At 52.8% G+C, this 27,826-nt stretch overlaps 1 protein-coding gene across 1 annotated transcript; it reads left to right on the top strand.

The window, feature by feature from the left end:
- Positions 1-169: 169 nt before the first annotated feature.
- PLAC9 (placenta associated 9) lies at positions 170-27,571 on the top strand. The gene is made up of 4 exons (XM_075610404.1): positions 170-427; positions 24,509-24,606; positions 26,274-26,397; positions 27,397-27,571. Exons 1-4 carry the CDS (start codon positions 340-342, stop codon positions 27,405-27,407), a joined length of 321 nt encoding a protein of 106 aa, XP_075466519.1. The 5' UTR covers positions 170-339; the 3' UTR covers positions 27,408-27,571.
- Positions 27,572-27,826: the final 255 nt, after the last annotated feature.

Here is a 27,826-nt window from a genome sequence, read left to right as displayed (position 1 = left end):
ACTCACGCCCTGCGTGTACTAATACAGGGAGAGGGGTTAGGGCCCGGCCTGGACGCCTGCCAGCTCCTCGCTGGATAACTGGTCTGCTGTTAGGAATTCTTTTTTTTTTTTAGAAAAAATGTAAAAAAAAAAATGTTTTATCCCTGGCCAGTTCTGTGATTATTTTCTTCCCTTCCAGCTTCACTCAGACTGTCCCTCTCTCTCCCTCCCTCGCTCTCTCTCCCCCCCTCTCTCACCCCTCGCTCTCTCTCCCCCTCTCTCTGTAGTATTGTCACACAGGACTGCCATCCTGCAGCACTCTGCTTGTGGGGACGGGATATTCTGCTTTGGTTCCTGTGAATGGATTTTATCCCTCATAGCATCACCATGCGTCTGGCTCTTTCTGCTGCTTTGCTACTGCTGGCGGTGATGGATTGCAGCCTTACAGGTGAGTATCTTCATATCCAAACCCACTCAAAGAAAGTAGCTGTACTGTGTATGCATGTATATCTTTATTTATATAGCAACCAGCTCTTTACAAGAGAGATATAGCGAATTATATATAATACAATAAGTGCAACAAGCAAAATCAGACAATAGGACAGGAAATCCCTGCCCCGGAGAGCTTACAATCTAAGTGGTATGATGGGAGAGTTACAGAGACAGCAGGTGAGGGAATAAGTGCAGTAGATGGCAGTGCTTGGCCGCGATGGTTGTAGGAGTGACTGTGGGTGTGGGACAGGAGCCACGAGTCCGGGCTATTGGGATGTTTAACTGTGCCGTGTAAAGCTCAACCGATCCAATTTTCTAAAAGGTGTGAGATATATATTATGTGGGGTTAGCAAAGATGCAGAGAGAGCTGGGTTAATATAATTCTCTTTTCAGTGAAAGAGAAGCTGCCATCGCATCTTTTTTACATGGTGCATTTCGTCGTTAGAGGGGTGATGCTCATTAAGTGCATTTTTGGCAAAAACTCGCTAAACGCATTACTTCTTGCCTTGGAATTTCTTGATATTTCTATTGAAAAGCTCATTAAAGTTCAGAACTTGTCATATAAAAATACCTTCCTTTGTAGATACAGAATTTTTAACCTTAAAAAGAACATTAATCTCCGTTTCCTCCATGCTCAAAGAATGGAGGTAATGACTTTTATCTCTACACCGACGATTTCATCTCCAAAGCCCTTTGCAATTCAGTGGTGTATTTCCAGCCACCTCTGGGGTGGATTTCTGGAAGCACTTCTCTGGTGCTGTGATCTTTATCAGAGATGGACGAATGTGTCAAAATTGGAGCCGCGGTTATTTACCAAAACTCGATCTGCAGACGCAGATCCGAAGGCGGCCAGGACAGGACACTAATACGTACGGGTGAATGCTCCTGAAACCGCCATCATTTTCCCTTCGCTCAAATTTTGTAAAATCCGCTATCGATTTTTATATTAAATTTGATTGCGGATTTTTTAAAATTTGAATCTGGCGCAAATGTGCTAAGCCCCTCCCACTTCCTTACTGTTGCGTGAGCTGGGGGTTGGGTTAGGTTGGGGGTTGGGTTAGGTTGGGGGCTGGGTTAGGTTGGGGGCTGGGTTAGGTTGGGGGTTGGGTTAGGTTGGGGGGCTGTTAGGTTAGGGGTAGGGTTAGGTTGGGTTAGGTTGGGGGCTGGGTTAGGTTGGGGGCTGGGTTAGGTTGGGGGCTGGGTTAGGTTGGGGGTTGGGTTAGGTTGGGGGTTGGGTTAGGTTGGGGGATGGGTTAGGTTGGAGGCTGGGTTAGGTTGGGGGTTGGGTTAGGTTGGGGGTTGGGTTAGATTGGGGGTTGGGTTAATTTGAGGGGCTGTTAGGTTAGGGGTAGGGTTATGTTGGGTTAGGTTGGGGGCTGGGTTAGGTTGGGGGTTGGGGGCTGGGTTAGGTTGGGGGTTGGGTTAGGTTGGGGGCTGGGTTAGGTTGGGGGTTGGGTTAGGTTGGGGGCTAGGTTAGGTTGGGGGTTGGGTTAGGTTGGGGGTTGGGTTAGGCTGGGGGTTGGGTTAGGTTGGGGGTTGGGTTAGGTTGGGGGCTGGGTTAGGTTGGGGGCTGGGTTAGGTTGGGGGCTGGATTAGGTTGGGGGTTGGGTTAGGTTGGGGGTTGGGTTAGGTTGGGGGATGGGTTAGGTTGGAGGCTGGGTTAGGTTGGGGGTTGGGTTAGGTTGGGGGTTGGGTTAGATTGGGGGTTGGGTTAATTTGAGGGGCTGTTAGGTTAGGGGTAGGGTTATGTTGGGTTAGGTTGGGGGCTGGGTTAGGTTGGGGGTTGGGGGCTGGGTTAGGTTGGGGGTTGGGTTAGGTTGGGGGCTGGGTTAGGTTGGGGGTTGGGTTAGGTTGGGGGCTAGGTTAGGTTGGGGGTTGGGTTAGGTTGGGGGTTGGGTTAGGCTGGGGGTTGGGTTAGGTTGGGGGTTGGGTTAGGTTGGGGGCTGGGTTAGGTTGGGGGTTGGGTTAGGTTGGGGGGCTGTTAGGTTAGGGGTAGGGTTAGGTTGGGTTAGGTTGGGGGCTGGGTTAGGTTGAGGGTTGAGGGCTGGGTTAGGTTGGGGGTTGGGTTAGGTTGGGGGCTGGGTTAGGTTGGGGGTTGGGTTAGGTTGGGGGCTGGGTTAGGTTGGGGGTTGGGTTAGGTTGGGGGTTGGGTTAGTTTGGGGGTTGGGTTAGGTTGGGGGCTGGGTTAGGTTGGGGTTTGGGTTAGGTTGGGGGCTGGGTTAGGTTGGGGGATAGGTTAGGTTGGGGGTTGAGTTAGGTTGGGGGTTGGTTTAGGTTGGGGTTGGGTTAGGTTGGGGGTTGGGTTAGGTTGGGGGCTGGGTTAGGTTGGGGGATGGGTTAGGTTGGGGGCTGGGTTAGGTTGGGGGTTGGGTTAGGTTGGGGGCTGGGTTAGGTTGGGGGCTGGGCTAGGTTGGGGGTTGGGTTAGGTTGGGGGTTGGGTTAAGTTGGGGGCTGGGTTAGGTTGGGGGCTGGGTTAGGTTGGGGGCTGGGTTAGGTTGGGGGCTGGGGGTTGGGTTAGGTTGGGGGTTGGGTTAGGTTGGGGGCTGGGTTAGGTTGGGGGCTGGGTTAGGTTGGGGGTTGGGTTAGGTTGGGGGCTGGGTTAGGTTGGGGGTTGGGTTAGGTTGGATGTTAGGGGCAGATTTCAGGGCTGCAGACAGATTTCCCGGGGCCCAGGACCAGAGTTATGACCAGGGCCTCCCCGGTGTGTCCCTCCTGTGTTGGCGGTCTTCTGAGCCCCCCCATTTCACACCTCGTGAGCCCCCTCTATTTACGCCCCTCTTCCCATGTATTTCTCTCCCCTCTCTCACTCACTCTCTTCCTCATTCACCTCCTCTCTCCCCCCCACCCCATCCAATAGCCCCACTCTCACTCAGTCCTCCCCCCCCTGCATGTATTTCTCTCCCCTCCGAGGGTCGGGGTTCTTTACAATGCAATACTATCTAAAGTGGACTCTACAATGTACTGTTGAAAAAAAGCGTGCGACTACTGTGGAATAAACTCAAACCATCTCTTCCTGCAAGTCTATAGGTGTAAATGTGCAAAGTTGTGACTGCTTGATGAGGTCATCGATGACCTCACAATGGTGTGGTCAGCTGCCTATTAGAGAGGATTGGGGTTACTTACAATGCATCTGATCTCAGTTACGTTATTAGAGAGGGTTGGGGATCCGCAGAGTTTCACAATATAATTATAGGAACCTTAACAACAACAACAAAAAGTTTGGAAACCGCTGTACTGAACACTGCTCAGAAAAGTGATTATTACTTTTTCTGCCTCCGGAGGCGGTTATAGAACTGTTGCCACCGCTGTTAACTGATATAATTCTTGCCACTTCCCTAACCACTTTTTATGACTTTGTAGGCAAAATAAATGGGCTAGAACAGGGGTGGCCAACTTCAGTCCTCAAAAGCCGCCAACAGGTCAGGTTATAAGGATATCTCTTCATTAGCACCAAGCAGGGATATCCTGAAAACCTGACCAGTTGGTGACCCTGGAGAACTGGAGTTGGCCACTCCTGGGCTATATATAATGTCAGCGTTCACATGGCATGACCACACGTGTTTGGGCGAAAAAACAGGACTGTCCCGGCTAGTAACTTTCAAATAACTTTCAGTTTGTATATTAAAGTAAAACAGCAATTTATAGTTCTTAACTGACACAATAACGCGGTAAATAACGGGTAGTAGGACAGGAAGATTTTTAACCAGATAGTTTGTTATAATCACCATGTTGGAATTGAACTCACGTTTGGTAGGTTTCCGCTCACCAGCCCTCAGAATGATGATAAGGATGACCATGGAAGAAAGCCAGCTGAAAACAAGCAGATGTTTCCTAGTGCAGAAGCTGTGAGACCGGGATGGATTAGGAGACATTGTCCGGGTGGGGGGTGCGCTGGTGCAGAAGCTGTGAGACCGGGATGGATTAGGAGACATTGTCCGGGTGGGGGGTGCGCTGGTGCAGAAGCTGTGAGACCGGGATGGATTAGGAGACATTGTCCGGGTGGGGGGTGCGCTGGTGCAGAAGCTGTGAGACCGGGATGGATTAGGAGATTGTCCGGGTGGGGGGTGCGCTGGTGCAGAAGCTGTGAGACCGGGATGGATTAGGAGATTGTCCGGGTGTGGGGTGCACTAGTGCAGAGGCTGTGAGACCGGGATGGATTAGCAGACATTGTCCGGGTGGGGGGTGCGCTAGTGCAGGAGCTGTGAGACCGGGATGGATTAGGAGACATTGTCCGGGTGGGGGGTGCGCTAGTGCAGGAGCTGTGAGACCGGGATGGATTAGGAGACATTGTCCGGGTGGGGGGTGCGCTAGTGCAGAAGCTGTGAGACCGGGATGGATTAGGAGACATTGTCCGGGTAGGGGGTGCGCTAGTGCAGAAGCTGTGAGACCGGGATGGATTAGGAGACATTGTCCGGGGTGGGGGGTGCGCTGGTGCAGAAGCTGTGAGACCGGGATGGATTAGGAGACATTGTCCGGGGTGGGGGGTGCGCTGGTGCGGAAGCTGTGAGACCGGGATGGATTAGGAGACATTGTCCGGGTGGGGGGTGCGCTGGTGCGGAAGCTGTGAGACCGGGATGGATTAGGAGACATTGTCCGGGTGGGGGGTGCGCTAGTGCAGGAGCTGTGAGACCGGGATGGATTAGGAGACATTGTCCGGGTGGGGGGTGCGCTAGTGCAGGAGCTGTGAGACCGGGATGGATTAGGAGACATTGTCTGGGTGGGGGGTGCGCTAGTGCAGAAGCTGTGAGACCGAGATGGATTAGGAGACATTGTCCGGGTAGGGGGTGCGCTAGTGCAGAAGCTGTGAGACCGGGATGGATTAGGAGACATTGTCCGGGTGGGGGGTGCGCTAGTGCAGGAGCTGTGAGACCGGGATGGATTAGGAGACATTGTCCGGGTGGGGGTGCGCTGGTGCAGAAACTGTGAGACCGGGATGGATTAGGAGACATTGTCCGGGTAGGGGGTGCGCTAGTGCAGAAGCTGTGAGACCGGGATGGATTAGGAGACATTGTCCGGGTGGGGGGTGCGCTAGTGCAGGAGCTGTGAGACCGGGATGGATTAGGAGACATTGTCCGGGTGGGGGGTGCGCTAGTGCAGAAGCTGTGAGACCGGGATGGATTAGGAGACATTGTCCGGGTAGGGGGTGCGCTAGTGCAGAAGCTGTGAGACCGGGATGGATTAGGAGACATTGTCCGGGGTGGGGGGTGCGCTGGTGCAGAAGCTGTGAGACCGGGATGGATTAGGAGACATTGTCCGGGTGGGGGATGCGCTAGTGCAGAAGCTGTGAGACCGGGATGGATTAGGAGACAGTGTCCGGGTGGGGGGTGCGCTGGTGCAGAAGCTGTGAGACCGGGATGGATTAGGAGACATTGTCCGGGTGGGGGGTGCGCTGGTGCAGAAGCTGTGAGACCGGGATGGATTAGGAGACAGTGTCCGGGTGGGGGGTGCGCTAGTGCAGAAGCTGTGAGACCGGGATGGATTAGGAGACATTGTCCGGGTGGGGGGTGCGCTAGTGCAGAAGCTGTGAGACCGGGATGGATTAGGAGACATTGTCCGGGTGGGGGGTGCGCTAGTGCAGAAGCTGTGAGACCGGGATGGATTAGGAGACATTGTCCATGTGGGGTGTGCGCTGGTGCAGAAGATGTGAGACTGGGATGGATTAGGAGACACTGTCCGGGTGGGGGGTGCGCTAGTGCAGAAGCTGTGAGACCGGGATGGATTAGGAGACATTGTCTGGGTGGGGGGTGCGCTAGTGCAGAAGCTGTGAGACCGGGATGGATTAGGAGACACTGTCCGGGTGGGGGGTGCGCTAGTGCAGAAGCTGTGAGACCGGGATGGATTAGGAGACATTGTCCGGGTGGGGGGTGCGCTGGTGCAGAAGCTGTGAGACCGGGATGGATTAGGAGACATTGTCCGGGTGGGGGGTGCGCTGGTGCAGAAGCTGTGAGACCGGGATGGATTAGGAGACATTGTCCGGGTGGGGGGTGCGCTGGTGCAGAAGCTGTGAGACCGGGATGGATTAGGAGACATTGTCCCGGTGGGGGGTGCGCTGGTGCAGAAGCTGTGAGACCGGGATGGATTAGGAGACATTGTCCGGGTGGGGGGTGCGCTAGTGCAGAAGCTGTGAGACCGGGATGGATTAGGAGACATTGTCTAGGTGGGGGGTGCGCTAGTGCAGAAGCTGTGAGACCGGGATGGATTAGGAGACATTGTCCGGGTGGGGGGGGTGCTAGTGCAGAAGCTGTGAGACCGGGATGGATTAGGAGACATTGTCTGGGTGGGGGGTGCGCTAGTGCAGAAGATGTGAGACCGGGATGGATTAGGAGACATTGTCTGGGTGGGAGGTGCGCTAGTGCAGAAGCTGTGAGACCGGGATGGATTAGGAGACATTGTCTAGGTGGGGGGTGCGCTAGTGCAGAAGCTGTGAGACCGGGATGGATTAGGAGACATTGTCCGGGTGGGGGGTGCGCTAGTGCAGAAGCTGTGAGACCGGGATGGATTAGGAGACACTGTCCGGGTGGGGGGTGTGCTAGTGCAGAAGCTGTGAGACCGGGATGGATTAGGAGACATTGTCCGGGTGGGGGGTGCGCTAGTGCAGAAGCTGTGAGACCAGGATGGATTAGGAGACACTGTCCGGGTGGGGGGTGCGCTAGTGCAGAAGCTGTGAGACCGGGATGGATTAGGAGACATTGTCCGGGTGGGGGGTGCGCTGGTGCAGAAGCTGAGACCGGGATGGATTAGGAGACATTGTCCGGGTGGGGGGTGCGCTGGTGCAGAAGCTGTGAGACCGGGATGGATTAGGAGACACTGTCCGGGTGGGGGGTGCGCTAGTGCAGAAGCTGTGAGACCGGGATGGATTAGGAGACATTGTCCGGGTGGGGGGTGTGCTAGTGCAGAAGCTGTGAGACCGGGATGGATTAGGAGACATTGTCCGGGTGGGGGGTGCGCTAGTGCAGAAGCTGTGAGACCGGGATGGATTAGGAGACACTGTCCGGGTGGGGGGTGCGCTAGTGCAGAAGCTGTGAGACCGGGATGGATTAGGAGACATTGTCCGGGTGGGGGGTGCGCTGGTGCAGAAGCTGTGAGACCGGGATGGATTAGGAGACATTGTCCGGGTGGGGGGTGCGCTGGTGCAGAAGCTGTGAGACCGGGATGGATTAGGAGACACTGTCCGGGTGGGGGGTGCGCTAGTGCAGAAGCTGTGAGACCGGGATGGATTAGGAGACATTGTCTGGGTGGGGGGTGCGCTAGTGCAGAAGCTGTGAGACCGGGATGGATTAGGAGACATTCTCCGGGTGGGGGGTGCGCTGGTGCAGAGGCTGTGAGATCGGGATGGATTAGGAGATTGTCCGGGTGGGGGGTGCGCTAGTGCAGAGGCTGTGAGACCGGGATGGATTAGGAGACACTGTCCGGGTGGGGGGTGCGCTAGTGCAGAAGCTGTGAGACCGGGATGGATTAGGAGACATTGTCTGGGTGGGGGGTGCGCTAGTGCAGAAGCTGTGAGACCGGGATGGATTAGGAGACATTGTCTAGGTGGGGGGTGCGCTAGTGCAGAAGCTGTGAGACCGGGATGGATTAGGAGACATTGTCCGGGTGGGGGGTGCGCTAGTGCAGAAGCTGTGAGACCGGGATGGATTAGGAGACATTGTCCGGGTGGGGGGTGCGCTAGTGCAGAAGCTGTGAGACCGGGATGGATTAGGAGACATTGTCCGGGTGGGGGGTGCGCTGGTGCAGAAGCTGTGAGACCGGGATGGATTAGGAGACATTGTCCGGGTGGGGGGTGCGCTAGTGCAGAAGATGTGAGACCGAGATGGATTAGGAGACATTGTCCGGGTGGGGGGTGCGCTAGTGCAGAAGCTGTGAGACCGGGATGGATTAGGAGACACTGTCCGGGTGGGGGGTGCGCTAGTGCAGAAGCTGTGAGACCGGGATGGATTAGGAGACATTGTCCGGGTGGGGGGTGCGCTGGTGCAGAAGCTGTGAGACCGGGATGGATTAGGAGACACTGTCCGGGTGGGGGGTGCGCTGGTGCAGAAGCTGTGAGACCGGGATGGATTAGGAGACATTGTCCGGGTGGGGGGTGCGCTAGTGCAGAAGCTGTGAGACCGGGATGGATTAGGAGACATTGTCCGGGTGGGGGGTGCGCTAGTGCAGGAGCTGTGAGACCGGGATGGATTAGGAGACATTGTCCGGGTGGGGGGTGCGCTAGTGCAGGAGCTGTGAGACCGGGATGGATTAGGAGACATTGTCCGGGTGGGGGGTGCGCTAGTGCAGAAGCTGTGAGACCGGGATGGATTAGGAGACATTGTCCGGGTGGGGGGTGTACTTTTCAGTGAAGTCGCCGGTTTTAAATCTCCCTCCAGAAGAAACAAAATGGCCTACAAATCATGCGGGGCTCGCGGGCCAATAAGAATCTGCAACGTCATCTGCTGTTCTTATCTCTACATTCTATCAGTCATCATCAGCTAGGCCTGGCCAAGGGGTTAATAGGACATTAAAACAAATTCAAAGAAATGTCTTTAAGACAAATTGTAACCACATTAACCCCTGCAGTACCAGATTGCTTAAAATAATTAACATCTCATGATATTATCGTAACAGAAGTCAGCGGTGAAAGAGAAGGACAGTAACTGATTGGGTGATGTAGTAACAATGTGCAGATCTAGCAGATGTGTGCAGACATTAAAGGACAGGCCAGCAAATCTTTCTTGGTTCTTCTGCTTGCTGTTAGGTAGCATCTGGGTGGGTAGACTTGGGTGCTCAACTCCACAGTCCTCAAGACCCCCCCAAAAGGTCAGGTTTACAGGATATCCCAGCTTCAGCACAGGTGGCTCAATCAGAGGTTCAGGTTTCGACTGCACCACCTGTGCTGAAGCTGAGATATCCTTAAATGTGTCCTGTTGGGGGTCTTGAGGACTGGAGTTGAGCCCCCCCTCAATAACATTACAGAAAAGGAAAACAATGTCAGAAACAGACATTTAATATGTGAGCAATAGTGAAGTGCCACGTCTTTGGGCCACGCCTTGCCACACCTAAATGTCCATGTTAGGGCATCTACAAAGTGGGATTTCGACATGAGGTCACCCAAGGTCCTAATTGCCACTTACTTGCCACACCCACATGTCCATGTTAGGGCATCACAAAGTGGGGTGTAGGTAATGAGGTCACCTGATGTCATAGTGCCAATGTGTATATAACCTGGCTGTTGGTGCCCTCAAGTCAGAAGTCTCCTGCTTCAAGACTGGTGACATCAAGAAAATGGCCTAAAGTAGCAGGAGGCGCGGCCCGCGGCAGAGACGCAGATCAGCCGCAGGAGCCATAGAAGAAGGATACAGGTCAGCAGAATAGGTAGGTACCAATCTATTTAATATCATTATCTCTTACCAAAACCAACATAATCCCCCTGTAAGCTCGGGCATAAATAGTAGCTATTTTGCCAGCCATTTTTCCACCGCCTTGTTGATTTGTTAGAAGACTCCTCTTTGGGTCTCACTAATTCTCAGTGAGTCTCACTATTTGAAAATCAGCCTTCACTCATTGGAGCTCTCAGACAGCAATGGAGTCTGAATTACTGAAGGCAACACTTCCATTGAAATGTCATTTCCGTGTTAAGAACCCCCTAATGTTACTTGCTGTGATGATTGTAACCACAGAGAATAAGCTCTGCCCAGCTCTTATGATATACAGTAAATCAGTGGTTTTCTCACTTATCTCTGTAGTTGACGTAATAATACGGTGTTGGAATGGACCTGGACAGCCTGTTCCTGCAGCCACGGTGCGTGGTGTGCTGTGACACTGCTGCTACGCTGATGGGCATCAGTGGAAACCTGAACAGCTAGATAAAGAACTTGGAATGAAACGCTAAAATCAAAAAGAAAGCAGAAATCGTGCCAAGGGGCATGCCACCCTTTGTGCCATGCCTTCCTAATGATACATAACCTGGCTGTTAGTGCTCTCCAGTCACAAGTCAAGTGCGCCTGCTTCAAGACTGGTAACATGAAGAAAAGGCCCCGCGGCCCAGAAGCAGATCAGCCGCAGGAGCCAAAGAAGAAGGATGGACACATGTCAGCAGAATAGGTACCAATCTTTAATACCATTACGTACCAACTACGGTATTTAGGCCCAACCTTAAAGAGGGGGATTATGTTGGTTACCAAAACCAACATAATCCCCCTCTTTAAGGTTGGGCCTAAATACCGTAGTAGCAATTTTGCCCAAAAGTAAATTTTTCCAAAGCTTTGTTGATTTGTTAAGAGATCTTATTTTCATATTCAGAGCCCCTGATTATTACTTGCAGTGATTGTTTACAACCAATTAGAATATAAGCTCTGCCCAGCTCTTACGTATGCTATAAATCTGTTTTTTTTTCTCATTTATCTCAATAGGATGTAGGCACATGCGCCATTAATACAGTGACCGCAGATAGGAGGCTTCGTGCCTGAACGCTGATAGGAGGCTTCGTTCCTGAACGCTGATAGGAGGCTTAGTTCCTGAACGCTGATGGGAGGCTTCGTTCCTGCCTGAACGCTGATCGGAGGCTTCGTACCTGAACGCTGATGGGAGGCTTCGTACCTGAACGCTGATAGGAGGCTTCGTTCCTGAACGCTGATAGGAGGCTTCGTACCTGAACGCTGATAGGAGGCTTCGTACCTGAACGCTGATAGGAGGCTTCGTACCTGAACGCTGATAGGAGGCTTCGTTCCTGAACGCTGATAGGAGGCTTCGTTCCTGAACGCTGATAGGAGGCTTCGTACCTGAACGCTGATAGGAGGCTTCGTACCTGAACGCTGATAGGAGGCTTAGTTCCTGAATGCTGATAGGAGGCTTCGTTCCTGAACGCTGATAGGAGGCTTCGTTCCTGAACGCTCCTGAACGCTGATAAGAGGCTTCGTACCTGAACGCTGATGGGAGGCTTCGTTCCTGAACGCTGATCGGAGGCTTCATTCCTGAATGCTGATCGGAGGCTTCGTTCCTGAACGCTGATCGGAGGCTTCGTTCCTGAACGCTGATAGGAGGCTTCGTACCTGAACGCTGATGGGAGGCTTCGTTCCTGAACGCTGATGGGAGGCTTCATACCTGAACGCTGATGGGAGGCTTCGTTCCTGAACGCTGATCGGAGGCTTCGTACCTGAACGCTGATGGGAGGCTTCGTTCCTGAACGCTGATCGGAGGCTTCGTTCCTGAACGCTGATAGGAGGCTTCGTTCCTGAACGCTGATAGGAGGCTTCGTTCCTGAACGCTGATAGGAGGCTTCGTTCCTGAACGCTGATCGGAGGCTTCGTTCCTGAACGCTGATGGGAGGCTTCGTTCCTGAACGCTGATGGGAGGCTTCGTACCTGAACGCTGATGGGAGGCTTCGTTCCTGAACGCTGATAGGAGGCTTCGTTCCTGAACGCTGATGGGAGGCTTCGTTCCTGAACGCTGATGGGAGGCTTCGTTCCTGAACGCTGATGGGAGGCTTCGTTCCTGAACGCTGATGGGAGGCTTCGTTCCTGAACGCTGATGGGAGGCTTCGTTCCTGAACGCTGATGGGAGGCTTCGTTCCTGAACGCTGATGGGAGGCTTCGAACCTGAACGCTGATGGGAGACTTCGTTCCTGAACGCTGATGGGAGGCTTCGTTCCTGAACGCTGATGGGAGGCTTAGTTCCTGAACGCTGATGGGAGGCTTCGTTCCTGAACGCTGATGGGAGGCTTCGTACCTGAACGCTGATGGGAGGCTTCGTTCCTGAACGCTGATGGGAGGCTTCGTTCCTGAACGCTGATGGGAGGCTTCGTTCCTGAACGCTGATGGGAGGCTTCGTTCCTGAACGCTGATGGGAGGCTTCGTTCCTGAACGCTGATGGGAGGCTTCGTTCCTGAACGCTGATGGGAGGCTTCGTTCCTGAACGCTGATGGGAGGCTTCGTTCCTGAACGCTGATGGGAGGCTTCGTTCCTGAACGCTGATGGGAGGCTTCGAACCTGAGGCTTCGTTCCTGAACGCGGATGGGAGGCTTCGTGCCTGAACGCGGATGGGAGGCTTCGTGCATGAACGCGGATGGGAGGCTTCGTACCTGAACGCTGATGGGAGGCTTCGTGCCTGAACGCGGATGGGAGGCTTCGTGCCTGAACGCTGATGGGAGGCTTCGTACCTGAACGCTGATGGGAGACTTAGTTCCTGAACGCTGATGGGGGAGGCTTCGTACCCGAACGCTGATGGGAGGCTTCGTACCCGAACGCTGATGGGAGGCTTCGTACCCGAACGCTGATGGGAGGCTTCGTACCCGAACGCTGATGGGAGGCTTCGTACCCGAACGCTGATGGGAGGCTTCGTACCCGAACGCTGATGGGAGGCTTCGTACCTGATGGGAGGCTTCGTACCCGAACGCTGATGGGAGGCTTCGTACCCGAACGCTGATGGGAGGCTTCGTACCCGAACGCTGATGGGAGGCTTCGTACCCGAACGCTGATCGGAGGCTTCGTACCTGAACGCTGATCGGAGGACGCTGATCGGAGGCTTCGTACCTGAACGCTGATACCTGAACGCTGATGGGAGGCTTCGTACCTGAACGCTGATCGGAGGCTTCGTACCTGAACGCTGATCGGAGGCTTCGTACCTGAACGCTGATCGGAGGCTTCGTACCTGAACGCTGATGGGAGGCTTCGTTCCTGAACGCTGATGGGAGGCTTCGTACCTGAACGCTGATTGGAGGCTTCGTTCCTGAACGCTGATTGGAGGCTTCGTGCCTGAACGCTGATAGGAGGCTTCGTGCCTGAACGCTGATGGGAGGCTTAGTTCCTGAACGCTGATGGGAGGCTTAGTGCCTGAACGCTGATAGGAGGCTTAGTTCCTGAACGCTGATGGGAGGCTTCGTACCTGAACGCTGATCGGAGGCTTCGTACCTGAACGCTGATGGGAGGCTTCGTTCCTGAACGCTGATGGGAGGCTTCGTTCCTGAACGCTGATGGGAGGCTTCGTACCTGAACGCTGATTGGAGGCTTCGTTCCTGAACGCTGATTGGAGGCTTCGTGCCTGAACGCTGATAGGAGGCTTCGTGCCTGAACGCTGATGGGAGGCTTAGTTCCTGAACGCTGATAGGAGGCTTAGTGCCTGAACGCTGATGGGAGGCTTAGTTCCTGAACGCTGATGGGAGGCTTAGTTCCTGAACGCTGATGGGAGGCTTCGTACCTGAACTCGGATGGGAGGCTTCGTGCCTGAACTCGGATGGGAGGCTTCGTGCCTGAACGCTGATGGGAGGCTTCGTACCTGAACGCGGATGGGAGGCTTCGTACCTGAACGCGGATGGGAGGCTTCGTGCCTGAACGCTGATGGGAGGCTTCGTGCCTGAACGCTGATGGGAGGCTTCGTACCTGAACGCTGATGGGAGGCTTCGTGCCTGAACGCTGATGGGAGGCTTCGTTCCTGAACGGTGATGGGAGGCTTCGTTCCTGAACGCTGATTGGAGGCTTCGTTCCTGAACGCTGATGTACACTGGCGACACACTTTATTCGAGCTTGGCTAGTCCCACAAATTCGGGTATACCCGGGTGTATTGAGGTTTGTGACTGTTTTCTGCCCGAGTGCATTGGGTTATTTTCCAGGCAGGGATTAAAGCATTTTATTCCCGCTGGCTGCAATACTGCACAGTATATATATATATACTGCATTACAATTCATGAATTTATGCCATCTGGTAGACACGCGAAGCATTGCAGCCTATTAAATGCTAATCATTATCATTTAACAGATCAGCCGCCCATCAGCCAGGCATGAACCCAGGCTGGGAAGGCAAACACAACGAGGCTTGTCAGAGGTGAGGAGCGGCGCATTCCAGGTATCTGCCAGGTACATACTGGGTATTTGCTCGAATAAAGTGTGTCGGTGCAGTACCTGAACGCTGATGGGAGGCTTCGTGCCTGAACGCTGATGGGAGGCTTCATGCCTGAACACTGATGGGAGGCTTCGTTCCTGAACGCTGATGGGAGGCTTCGTTCCTGAACGCTGATGGGAGGCTTCGTGCCTGAACGCTGATAGGAGGCTTCGTGCCTGAACGCTGATGGGCATCAGCAGAAACCTGAAACGCTAGATAAAGAACTTGGAATGAAACCCAAACATGAAAAGGGAGAAGAGGCAGGAGGAGGAGGAGGCTTCGTAATCCAAAAAGGAACCTCAAATGAAACTGAAAATAAATTATCCTTGTTTGAAAATACAGATTCTGTGTATGCAGTTTCCAATTAATTAATTATTCTAATACTAAGCTTCAGGTTTACAGGTTATGCAGGATACAAATGGAGAACAGAATATATATATATATATATATATATATATATATATATATATTTATTTATTTATATCTATAGCTTTCTCCAAACTACAAATGAACCTTTTCATTGCTTAAGCTGCTTTATTAAGCTATGATTGGATGTATCATAAAATTGAACACACTAGTGCAGGGGCGGCCAACTTCAGTCCTCAAGGGCCACCAACAGGTCAGGTTTTCAGGATTGTCGAAGACTGAGCCACTGATTGAGCCACCTGTGCTGAAGCAGGGATATCATAAAAAACCTGCTATATCATCCGTCCTGCTATAGGGTGTTGGGCTCAACACAAATATTGTTGGTTTAATTCCAGCCTGGGCCTGAACCCCCCCCTCACCCCCCCCTCACCCCCCCCTGGTGTAGAGGCACCAAACAGTTACCCGAACTCCCCCATACTGGAAGCACAAGGCATGTTATGTGTAAGACAGATTGACAGTTCCACATGTTACGTGTTAGAGATGACATGATATGTTTGTTACGTGTTATAGCTGTGCCCTACCTTCATTCACTATATTAAATACACATTTTTGGTAGCATCATATTCATTAAACCGTTGCTATGATCTGCACAGTGTCTCCCACCAGTTGCACGCTTGTAATATTTACATTTTTTGTCATGTAATGGGCTCGATTCCTAATGATTTATTACTTAACATACAAGAAATATACAGGAAATAAAACAGGTGCGCTATAATAGGTTAAATATGGGTAAAATACATCATTTAAAAAAATACAGTACAGTATAAGTAGTTTACTGTATTTATTTAAACGTTTAATGTATCCTTAGTAACCAAAGGCTTTGAAGTCTTTTTAGGATCTTTGCCTAATCTCTTTTGATAAGACTGTTTGTAAGCTGTTGTATATACAGGTCAAATTGGTGATCCAGACTTCTCCTTTTGTCCATGTGTTTCATTGCAGCCAGCGTGAGTGCGCCCGCCCGCTCAGTGCCACCCTGGCCACAGCCTAAGAGTTTATAGCCAAGACAAACTGTGATGTGTGTAATATAATATATAATATATGTATGTCCTGTCTGCACCCCCTGCGATGCATTATCCAACAGACATAACCAAACTGCTGAAAATGAGGTCTCCAGGGAGCAGTCTGTGTGTGATCTGGGGGTCCATGTACTGTACTTATGTGTGTGAGCTGGGGGTCCATGTACTGTACTTATGTGTGTGAGCTGGGGGTCCATGTACTGTACTTATGTGTGTGAGCTGGGGGTCCATGTACTGTACTTACAGAGATATGTTACTATATCAAACCTCTGCTGATGTCCCTATAATTAGGAGGCTATCTGGGAATGACCGTGGGATTTCACCATCAGAACGTGCAGGGAGGCGCTTACATCGTGCAGATAATCAAATCCATATCCCTGTGCAATTACGCTGCTGGCCAAAGAAACCTCTTTATATTAGGACGTGTTTACTTTTCAGAATAAGGTATCTCTTCTCTAGAAGTGGGTGAAGCTGGTTTCAATCCCAGTGCTGTACTTTGCTTACAGTATGTGCGGTGCTGTTCCCAGGATTTAGCAGGCACAAAGAGCTACTTTTGGTGTCTGAGACAGAGATAGATAAAGTAACTTGCACAAGGTCACAAGGGCAAACGCTGGGGTTTAGTGGGGTACCCAGTGACATTAGCACTGAGTTACTTCCAGCTCCCATTACTTTTATTGGGAGTAAAGTTTGTATAAAATGCAATAATATAATTCCACTCCAGTAACTGCAGCATTCGTACCTCATTTCAAGATAATCCCTAATCTCAGGGGTTCTCAACTCCAGTTCTCAAGACCCCCCAACAGGTCAGGTTTTCAGGATATCCCTGCTTCAGCACAGGTAGCTCAATCAGTGGCTCAGCCGATGACTGAGCCACTGATTGAGCCACCTGTGCTTGAAACAGGGACTGGTTTAAAATGCTTTTAAAATTAAGTATCAGTAACAAGGATACCCACCCACCCCCATGCAAAATACGCCCTAATTATCCACTACATCACTCCTCAAGGGCCACCAACAGGTCAGGTTTTCAGGATGTCGCTGCTTCAGTACAGCTGGCTCAATCAGTGGCTCAGTAAGAATGACTGAGCCACTGATTAAGCCACCTGTGCTGAAGCAGGGATATCCTTGACCTGGCCTGTTGGTGGCCCTTGAGGCCTGGAGTTGGCCAGTTTATGCACTGCTTAAAATGCAGAGATAACTTGCACCCTATCAGCGGACGGCGCATGCAGGAAGAACACAAAGCAGCGGCACTTCCATGTTACTGCATTCTTGGCCCCGCTGTGATCTGTGTGATAGGATAAATATGTGCGGAGCGTGTGAGCTCTGTAGAACACATACATGTCACTTTACCACGTAATAACCCTTCTCCGTTCTGCGGGAGATCACTACGTGCGTTATCAATTACCCCACTATGTAAAGAAGCAGCATGAGCAATGTTTATACTCTTATATTCGTTTTTGATCTGAACCTTAACAGCCTTATATTAATAATAATAATAATAATAATAATAATACTGTAATAATAGTAGTAACAGCCTTATAATAATAATAATACTGTAATAATAGTAGTAACAGCCTTGTATTAATAATAATAATAATACTGTAATAATAGCAGCAGTAGCAATAATACTATTTTTCTTACATAATGCTGACAGTGCATTCAGTGCTGTACATAGAATTTTGTACGCCCAAGGAGTCTCGCTCCCAAAGAGTTAATAATCTCATTTTGGTGCCAGGGTTATAAAGGGACTATGAAAACCTCACAAGGGGGCCGAAACTGGGATCCAAACCAGGGTCACCCACTTCAAAGACTATTTTTACCACTAAACAACACCTTATATGGCATGGCCCTCACCCCAGCAGTCTATATGCATTATTATTATTATTATTATTATGCATTAGCCCCTGCGGGTTTGAAGCCCTGATACCTTACCAGCCAACACGTGACCCCTCGTATCAGGGAGGTGGGGGAGGTTAAGGCTATGGACAAAGTGAGCACGGCCGCACGCACGGCACAAACACCTTCATTACCTTAACCAGTCCGGCCATACTGTGCGCGATACGGCGGCGCAGCGGGATTTGGAGGAGACAAATGAATTTGTTTTTTCGCGTTGAGTCACTTGAACGTTTGAGCCAATGAGGGGGGACCAGTATGGTGATGTCACGGCCACGCCCCCATCACGCGCGTCATCGGAGTCCATAGATCGCTGAGGCAACAAGCGCGCAGCTCCTTGCGCTCCATCACGCATGCGCGCCTGCACTATGGCCGCAGCCTAAGGGAGATCTGGGATGTTAAGGCAAATCTGGGAGGTTACACGAGATCTGGAACGTTAAGGGAGATCTGAGAGGTTGAGGGAGATCTTGGAGATCTGAGAGGTTGAGGGAGATCTGGGAGGTTGAGGGAGATCTGGGAGGTTGAGGGAGATCTGAGAGGTTGAGGAAGATCTGGGAGGTTGAGGGAGATCTGGGAGGTTGAGGGAGATCTTGGAGATCTGAGAGGTTGAGGGAGATCTGAGAGGTTGAGGGAGATCTGAGAGGTTGAGGGAGATCTGAGAGGTTGAGAGAGATCTTGGAGATCTGAGAGGTTCTGGGAGATCTGAGAGGTTGAGGGAGATGTGAGAGGTTGAGGGAGATGTGAGAGGTTGAGGGAGATCTGGGAGGACTAAAGCCTTTTACAGTACACTCTCTCTCCCTCGGGCATTCACTCTCTCTCTTTCTCAGTCTGTCTCTGGACTCATTACGCTAAAATAGCCATCTCCACTATGACAGAAAACAGTTCAAATGCATTCAACTGAATGAGACTTAAATCTTCTCCAGTGTGGGGAAGAAAACGTCACAGTATACTGATTAAAGGCCCCTATCTCCCCCTCTCTTCTGCTGTCTCTTTCATTATCATTTTCTCTGTATCTCTCTGGCCTTTATTCAGTGCACTGTGATGTAATTCTTCCCACATTCAAATTGCACTCACATCTTCTCCAGCACGGGGAAGACGGCTTCCCAGCATATTGATTAAGGAGTATCAGGGGGTAATGTGTTCTGGTCTCCCCCGCTGGCCGCAGAGCCCGAGGTTCCTGTATCCGTCCTGTGTGCACCGCCCGTGGCAGAGACACGCAGGACGGCGCAATGATCAGACCTGAGAGCCACGGATCTAATGGGAAGCACGTGGAAATGTGACCCGTGAGCGCCGCGTCTCCGCTACGCCTCTAACCCCTTCGCTGCCTGACAGGCCTGCAACGCATTGCTGTGGCAGTGAAGAGGTTAAGTGTATCTTTTTTCCACGAGCTTGGATGCTAATATCAGGGCCTGTAAGCTGCAGCTAATCCCAAACCTGCATAACACACACACACACACACACGCATCCTCTGCAGCAGGGTGTGAGGACCAGTGCAGAAATGGCACAGAATACAATACTGGAAATACTGCCGTCATATCCTCAGGAGACTGAAGTTCAGTCCTGGTTTCCAAATCTCCATTATCCACAGGGTTGCCACCACTCCGGGTTTGACTCGGAGACTACGGGTTGCAGCCGGGAATCTCCGGGCTACGGGTTGCAGCCAGGAATCTCCGGGCTACGGGTTGCAGCCAGGAATCTCCGGGCTACGGGTTGCAGCCAGGAATCTCCGGGCTACGGGTTGCAGCCAGGAATCTACGGGTTGCAGCCGGGAATCTCCGGGCTACGGGTTGCAGCTAGGAATCTCCGGGCTACGGGTTGCAGCCAGGAATCTCCGGGCTACGGGTTGCAGCTAGGAATCTCCGGGCTACGGGTTGCAGCTAGGAATCTCCGGGCTACGGGTTGCAGCCACGAATCTCCGGGCTACGGGTTGCAGCCACGAATCTCCGGGCTACGGGTTGCAGCCAGGAATCTCCGGGCTACGGGTTGCAGCCAGGAATCTCCGGGCTACGGGTTGCAGCTAGGAATCTCCGGGCTACGGGTTGCAGCCGGGAATCTCCGGGCTACGGGTTGCAGCCAGGAATCTCCGGGCTACGGGTTGCAGCCACGAATCTCCGGGCTACGGGTTGCAGCCAGGAATCTCCGGGCTACGGGTTGCAGCCAGGAATCTCCGGGCTACGGGTTGCAGCTAGGAATCTCCGGGCTACGGGTTGCAGCCGGGAATCTCCGGGCTACGGGTTGCAGCCGGGAATCTCTGGGCTACGGGTTGCAGCCAGGAATCTCCGGGCTACGGGTTGCAGCCGGGAATCTCCGGGCTACGGGTTGCAGCTAGGAATCTCCCGGCTACGGGTTGCAGCCGGGAATCTCCGGGCTACGGGTTGCAGCCAGGAATCTCCGGGCTATGGGTTGCAGCCGGGAATCTCCGGGCTACGGGTTGCAGCTAGGAATCTCCGGGCTACGGGATGCAGCTAGGAATCTCCGGGCTACGGGTTGCAGCCGGGAATCTCCGGGTTGCAGCTAGGAATCTCCCGGCTACGGGTTGCAGCCGGGAATCTCCGGGCTACGGGTTGCAGCAAGGAATCTCCGGGCTACGGGTTGCAGCCGGGAATCTCTGGGCTACGGGTTGCAGCTAGGAATCTCCCGGCTACGGGTTGCAGCCGGGAATCTCCGGGCTACGGGTTGCAGCTAGGAATCTCCGGGCTACGGGTTGCAGCCGGGAATCTCCGGGCTACGGGTTGCAGCCGGGAATCTCCGGGCTACGGGTTGCAGCCAGGAATCTCCGGGCTACGGGTTGCAGCCAGGAATCTCCGGGCTACGGGTTGCAGCCAGGAATCTCCGGGCTACGGGTTGCAGCTAGGAATCTCCGGGCTACGGGTTGCAGCCACGAATCTCCGGGCTACGGGTTGCAGCTAGGAATCTCCGGGCTACGGGTTGCAGCCAGGAATCTCCGGGCTACGGGTTGCAGCCAGGAATCTCCGGGCTAAGGGTTGCAGCTAGGAATCTCCGGGCTACGGGTTGCAGCTAGGAATCTCCGGGCTACGGGTTGCAGCCGGGAATCTCTGGGCTACGGGTTGCAGCCAGGAATCTCCGGGCTAAGGGTTGCAGCTAGGAATCTCCGGGCTACGGGTTGCAGCCGGGAATCTCCGGGCTACGGGTTGCAGCCGGGAATCTCTGGGCTACGGGTTGCAGCCAGGAATCTCCGGGCTACGGGTTGCAGCCGGGAATCTCCCGGCTACGGGTTGCAGCCGGGAATCTCCGGGCTACGGGTTGCAGCCAGGAATCTCCGGGCTACGGGTTGCAGCCGGGAATCTCCGGGCTACGGGTTGCAGCTAGGAATCTCCCGGCTACGGGTTGCAGCCAGGAATCTCCGGGCTATGGGTTGCAGCCAGGAATCTCCGGGCTACGGGTTGCAGCCAGGAATCTCCGGGCTACGGGTTGCAGCCGGGAATCTCCGGGTTGCAGCCAGGAATCTCCCGGCTACGGGTTGCAGCCGGGAATCTCCGGGCTACGGGTTGCAGCCGGGAATCTCTGGGTTGCAGCCGGGAATCTCCGGGCTACGGGTTGCAGCCGGGAATCTCCGGGCTACGGGTTGCAGCCGGGAATCTCCGGGCTACGGGTTGCAGCCGGGAATCTCCGGGCTACGGGTTGCAGCCGGGAATCTCCGGGCTACGGGTTGCAGCTAGGAATCTCCGGGCTACGGGTTGCAGCCGGGAATCTCCGGGCTACGGGTTGCAGCCGGGAATCTCCGGGCTACGGGTTGCAGCCGGGAATCTCCGGGCTACGGGTTGCAGCCGGGAATCTCCGGGCTACGGGTTGCAGCCGGGAATCTCCGGGCTACGGGTTGCAGCTAGGAATCTCCGGGCTACGGGTTGCAGCCAGGAATCTCCGGGCTACGGGTTGCAGCCGGGAATCTCCGGGCTATGGGTTGCAGCCGGGAATCTCCGGGCTACGGGTTGCAGCCGGGAATCTCCGGGCTACGGGTTGCAGCCGGGAATCTCCGGGCAACGGGTTGCAGCCGGGAATCTCCGGGCTACGGGTTGCAGCCGGGAATCTCCGGGCAACGGGTTGCAGCCGGGAATCTCCGGGCTACGGGTTGCAGCCGGGAATCTCCGGGCTAAGGGTTGCAGCCAAGAATCTCCGGGCTACGGGTTGCAGCCAGGAATCTCCGGGCTACGGGTTGTAGCTAGGAATCTCTGGGCTACGGGTTGCAGCCAGGAATCTCCGGGCTACGGGTTGCAGCCAGGAATCTCCGGGCTACGGGTTGCAGCCGGGAATCTCCGGGCTACGGGTTGCAGCCAGGAATCTCCGGGCTACGGGTTGCAGCTAGGAATCTCCGGGCTACGGGTTGCAGCCAGGAATCTCCGGGCTACGGGTTGCAGCCAGGAATCTCCGGGCTACGGGTTGCAGCTAGGAATCTCCGGGCTACGGGTTGCAACCGGGAATCTCCGGGCTACGGGTTGGAGCGGGAATCTCCGGGCTACGGGTTACAGCCAGGAATCTCCGGGCTACGGGTTGCAGCCAGGAATCTCCGGGCTACGGGTTGCAGCCAGGAATCTCCGGGCTACGGGTTGCAGCCGGGAATCTCCGGGTTGCAGCCAGGAATCTCCGGGCTACGGGTTGCAGCTAGGAATCTCCCGGCTACGGGTTGCAGCCGAGAATCTCCGGGCTACGGGTTGCATCCAGGAATCTCTCGGCTACGGGTTGCAGCCAGGAATCTCCGGGCTACGGGTTGCAGCCAGGAATCTCCGGGCTACGGGTTGCAGCCAGGAATCTCCGGGCTACGGGTTGCAGCCGGGAATCTCCGGGTTGCAGCTAGGAATCTCCCGGCTACGGGTTGCAGCCAGGAATCTCCGGGCTACGGGTTGCAGCCAGGAATCTCCGGGCTACGGGTTGCAGCTAGGAATCTCCGGGCTACGGGTTGCAGCCAGGAATCTCCGGGCTACGGGTTGCAGCTAGGAATCTCCGGGCTACGGGTTGCAGCCGGGAATCTCCGGGCTACGGGTTGCAGCTAGGAATCTCCGGGCTACGGGTTGCAGCCAGGAATCTCCGGGCTACGGGTTGCAGCCGGGAATCTCCGGGCTACGGGTTGCAGCTAGGAATCTCCGGGCTACGGGTTGCAGCCAGGAATCTCCGGGCTACGGGTTGCAGCCAGGAATCTCCGGGCTACGGGTTGCAGCCAGGAATCTCCGGGCTACGGGTTGCAGCCAGGAATCTCCGGGCTACGGGTTGCAGCCAGGAATCACCGGGCTACGGGTTGCAGCTAGGAATCTCCGGGCTACGGGTTGCAGCTAGGAATCTCCCGGCTACGGGTTGCAGCTAGGAATCTCCGGGCTACGGGTTGCAGCCAGGAATCTCCGGGCTACGGGTTGCAGCCGGGAATCTCCGGGCTACGGGTTGCAGCTAGGAATCTCCGGGCTACGGGTTGCAGCTAGGAATCTCCGGGCTACGGGTTGCAGCCAGGAATCTCCGGGCTACGGGTTGCAGCTAGGAATCTCCGGGCTACGGGTTGCAGCCGGGAATCTCCGGGCTACGGGTTGCAGCTAGGAATCTCCGGGCTACGGGTTGCAGCCAGGAATCTCCGGGCTACGGGTTGCAGCCGGGAATCTCCGGGCTACGGGTTGCAGCTAGGAATCTCCGGGCTACGGGTTGCAGCCAGGAATCTCCGGGCTACGGGTTGCAGCCAGGAATCTCCGGGCTACGGGTTGCAGCCAGGAATCTCCGGGCTACGGGTTGCAGCCAGGAATCTCCGGGCTACGGGTTGCAGCCAGGAATCACCGGGCTACGGGTTGCAGCTAGGAATCTCCGGGCTACGGGTTGCAGCCGGGAATCTCCGGGCTACGGGTTGCAGCTAGGAATCTCCGGGCTACGGGTTGCAGCCAGGAATCTCCGGGCTACGGGTTGCAGCCAGGAATCTCCGGGCTACGGGTTGCAGCTAGGAATCTCCGGGCTACGGGTTGAGATGTGAAATCTCCGGGTTACTGCAGGGCCGGCTGAGATGTTTGGTGCAGGGACACGTTCGGCTGCCTCGGCTCTTACCTTCTCCGGCGGCGGCATCTCCCCCTGCATGGTCGTCAACACGGCTCCGCGACATAAAGCATCATCGTGTTGCCAAGACAACGTGACGTCATGTGACATCACGTTGTCACGGTAATGCTGATGCCGCGGGGTGTCCCGTTAGGCGACGCCATTTGATGCCGCTAAGACATGTTGACGGGACCAGGCAGGAGGAGATGCCGGGAGATGCCACCGCCGGAGGAGGTAAGAGAATTAAATATATAAATAAGAAATACAATAAATGCCTGCACCAGATGCATTTATATATAATGCCCACACCTCTTTACAAGAAAAACAATAGAGTACAGGGAATTAGACTACAATAAGTGCAATTTATAAGATCAGACAATAGAAAATTCCTGCCCCAGAGAGCTTACAATCTAAGTGGTATGATGGGTGATTTACAGAGACAGCAGGTGAGGGAATAAGTGCAGTAGATGGCAGTGCTCGGCCATGATGGTTGGTAGGAGCGACTGTGGGTGTGGGACAGAAGCCAGGAGTCCGGGCTATTGGGATGCTTTATTTAGGTGAGAGTTGTTTTAGGTAGTAACGTTGTTTGACTTTAAGGTGGTGAGAGAAGGTGCTCGGCGAATACTGTTTGTGAGGGAGTTCCACAGGTAAAGGGGCAGTGAGGGAAAAAGTTTTAAGTCGAGACAGCAGCAGACGGGAAAGGGGTGAGGAGGAGACCGTTATGGGCAGAGCGCAGGAGACGAGCAGGGGCATAGCGAGAGATCAGAGCTGATGTTTAGGGAGGAGCAGATGAGTGGGGGTTTCTGTTCATGATCTCTTCTCTGTCCCTTTCTTAGCTGCTGATCCTGCCACCTCCTTGCATGGACACATGCAGAGAACCGACTGGTGTACTGAACACAGGCAACTCCATCATCGCTTAGACATAGTAGAAGAGGTAACAAAAGATACTCAGTCCTTAAAACCACAACGTTCCTCAAACAGTTCTACAGATTCAGTGTAAACTCTGATCCCTTTCAATGGATCAACAAAAGTGTTCTCTACAGATGTAAAAGTGTGACAGCACACATAAAGAGGAGACCTGTGAGGTTTGGGAAGCTGTGCACATAAAGAGGAGACCTGTGAGGTTTGGGAAGCTGTGCACATAAGGAGGAGACCTGTGAGGTTTGGGAAGCTGTGCACATAAGGAGGAGACCTGTGAGGTTTGGGAAGCTGTGCACATAAAGAGGAGACCCGTGAGGTTTGGGAAGCTGTGCACATAAAGAGGAGACCTGTGAGGTTTGGGAAGCTCTGTGCATTTGAAGAAGAGACCTGTGAGGGTTGGGAAGCTCTGTGCACATGAAGAAGAGACCTGTGAGGTTTGGGAAGCTGTGCACATGAAGAATAGACCTGTGAGGCTTGGAAAGCTCTGTGCATGTGAAGAAGAGACTTGTGAGGTTTGGGAAGCTCTGTGCATGTGAACAAGACACCTGTGAGGTTTGGGAAGCTCTATGCACGTGAAGAAGAGACCTGTGAGGTTTGGGAAGCTCTATACACGCGAAGAAGACACCTGTGAGGTTTGGGAAGCTCTGTGCACATGAAGAAGATACCTGTGAGGTTTGGGAAGCTCTATACACGCGAAGAAGACACCTGTGAGGTTTGGGAAGCTCTGTGCACATGAAGAAGAGACCTGTGAGGTTTGGGATCTCTTGTACACACTGGTACATCTGTAAAGATCTAGGTTATTTTTCCAAATGTCACAATTTATAACAAATATACATTTCTAGACCATATATCAGAAAGGTTGGAGTCACTGTATACAGCATCCATTAGTTGTTGAAAAACATTCCCCAATACATATTTTTCTTGTGTTCTGGATTATTTATGTGTTTTGGGGGCACAGTTAGTTCCTGGATGTTTTTCTCTAGAACTGCCCATTTCCTTCACTAATAATTGTTAAAATATGATGATAGAAAAACAATTGACACAAAGATGTGACGGATTGCACCTTCAGTGTCTCCGATTGCACATAAAACACATCCACATTTTCTCTCGTGGTCCTCAGCATCGTTCTCAGGCCTTGCAGGGCCACCTCCTGGCCGCCTGGGGATTCTCTATCCATCGCACAAAATGTGAAAAGGTGCATCAATATTCCCCTGATACACGGCGACTTCTCCATGCGCATCATAAACCAGACGTCATGCAACCACATCTCTGCACAGTGGGGGTTGTATGCATTGTATTCACGTGATGCATAGTCTGAAAATTACAATGCATTCTTTTCCAATTAAATTACATTTTACTGAAAATGTAAAAAAATAAAATTTAAATTAAAACCCCATTCCGTTGTGGGATTTTTCCACTCATCTCAACTATTTTTTATCCTAGAGGAATATTTCCATTAAGGTTGCAGGAATGGGCCGGCCATTTTCCAGTAACGCAATTCCTCAAGCTGCGATCACGCTAAGACATCGCCATTCTGGCACAATTTTGCGCAACAAATGTCCTTCAAAGATCCCGCCAATTATAATTTTTTTGCCACCCCGCAAACAATACATTTGCACAAAAACATTCACAAAGGTGACCGGTAAACTCTGCTCATCGCCTCGTTCTCCTTTTTTACAGCGAGTGGAGAAAACGGTGGAGTATCTTTATACAGAGGTGAATTCCCTGCTGGACTCTCTAGCGGGGGCCTCGTGGGCACTGCCTGCAGCTGCTGGGGCTCCTCTCGTGGACATATTTGAGGAGGGTATGTTGGCGGAATAAATGCACAAGCTGTTCCCGTGTGCTGCACCCATCTCTGTACATAAAGATGTTCGTACTCCGCACGCGACTTCTCCGCAATTTAACCGCGGAGGCTCACAAGAGGATGTGCAGTGATTGTATTTATCCCTTGTCTTCCTCTGTATGCGCAGCTCGGTTCCTGCGCCTTATTACGCAGGAACCCAGCGCACTCTCTGTATAAACAACTGCTCAGCTGCACCTTATTCAGATCCCGTGAACCTTTACAGCAGGACTGGCCAACTCCAGTCCTCAAGGGCCACCAACAGGTCAGGTTTTAAGGCTATCCCTGCTCCAGCACAGGTGGCTCAATCAGAATGGCTGAGCCACCTGTGCTGAAGCAGGGCTATCCCCTGGCCTGTTGGTGGCCACCCCTGTTTTTCTGTGTGTATGGCCTGTTTGCACATCTCTAGTTCTGTCCCTGCAGTTTAACAAGATTAATTACGCTCTCATGTGGAGCTGTTTTTCAAGCCTTCTTATATCACACGGACAATATGCTCGTCACTTTACACCATGAATGTAAAGGTTGCAGACTGTTAATTCCAAGGTAAAATGCCATTCACGTGGCGAAGGAACAGTGAATCTGTGCTGAGAGTTTACAATTTAATATAAGTAGGAGAGAGTTAGAACGCAAAATACCTCTTTTAAATCAGAATACCTCCTGTTTGTGATTTGAAATCTATTATGCTGTTCTACAGCAGGGGTGGCTAGCTCCATTCCTCAAGGGCCACCAACAGGTCAGGTTTTAAGGATATCCCTGCTTCAGCACGGGTGGCTCAATCAGTCTCTGCTTCAGCACAGGTGGCTCAATCAGTGGCCCAGTCTTCGACTGAGCCACTGATTGAGCCATCTGTGCTGAAGCAGAGATATCCTGAAAACCTGACCTGTTGGTGGCCCTTGAGGAGTGCAGTTGGCCCACCCCCTGTTCTAGAACCTGTAGCATGTCTGACTTCTGTTTCTCTTACAGACTCCAGATAAAGATCTTCTCTCCCCTCCTGCCTGGGACAACCCAGAGACCCCCTTCCTCGGACAATCCAGAGACCCCCTTCCTCGGACAATCCAGAGACCCCTTCCTCACACATTTTATATTCTTTTTTTTTCATATGCACTTTGTGGTTGATAAAAAAAATTATTTTAATAAACTGAGAGCCTGTTTTCTGATACTCTGCAATGAGTAGGGTGATAAAAAAAATTATATATATATATATATATATATATATATATATATCAATAATGCGCAGTAGGATTAGTGAAAATGGTTTAAAGTTGTAAAACTGAAATATATTTATTTAAGGTTCTTTTAAAATGGACGCTCAATGTGCCGCCCCTAACATGATTTATAACTCATCTTCCTCACTGCAGCGCTAGAATCGCTGCGACATTCTTCACTTCAGTTA

Source organism: Ascaphus truei, chromosome 8 (genome assembly GCF_040206685.1).
Source record: "Ascaphus truei isolate aAscTru1 chromosome 8, aAscTru1.hap1, whole genome shotgun sequence".
NCBI classification, from domain to species: Eukaryota; Metazoa; Chordata; class Amphibia; order Anura; family Ascaphidae; genus Ascaphus; species Ascaphus truei.
Note: the sequence above shows the minus strand (reverse complement) of the source record. Positions and strands in the feature narration are given on the sequence as shown.

Bases quoted from the DNA above. Each gene is read 5' to 3' on its own strand.
- PLAC9 (XM_075610404.1), top strand. From the start codon at position 340: ATGGATTTTATCCCTCATAGCATCACCATGCGTCTGGCTCTTTCTGCT. The intron at 428-24,508 runs GTGAGTATCTTC...TCCCTTTCTTAG, and splicing joins GATGGATTGCAGCCTTACAG to CTGCTGATCCTGCCACCTCC. The intron at 24,607-26,273 runs GTAACAAAAGAT...CCTTTTTTACAG, and splicing joins GCTTAGACATAGTAGAAGAG to CGAGTGGAGAAAACGGTGGA.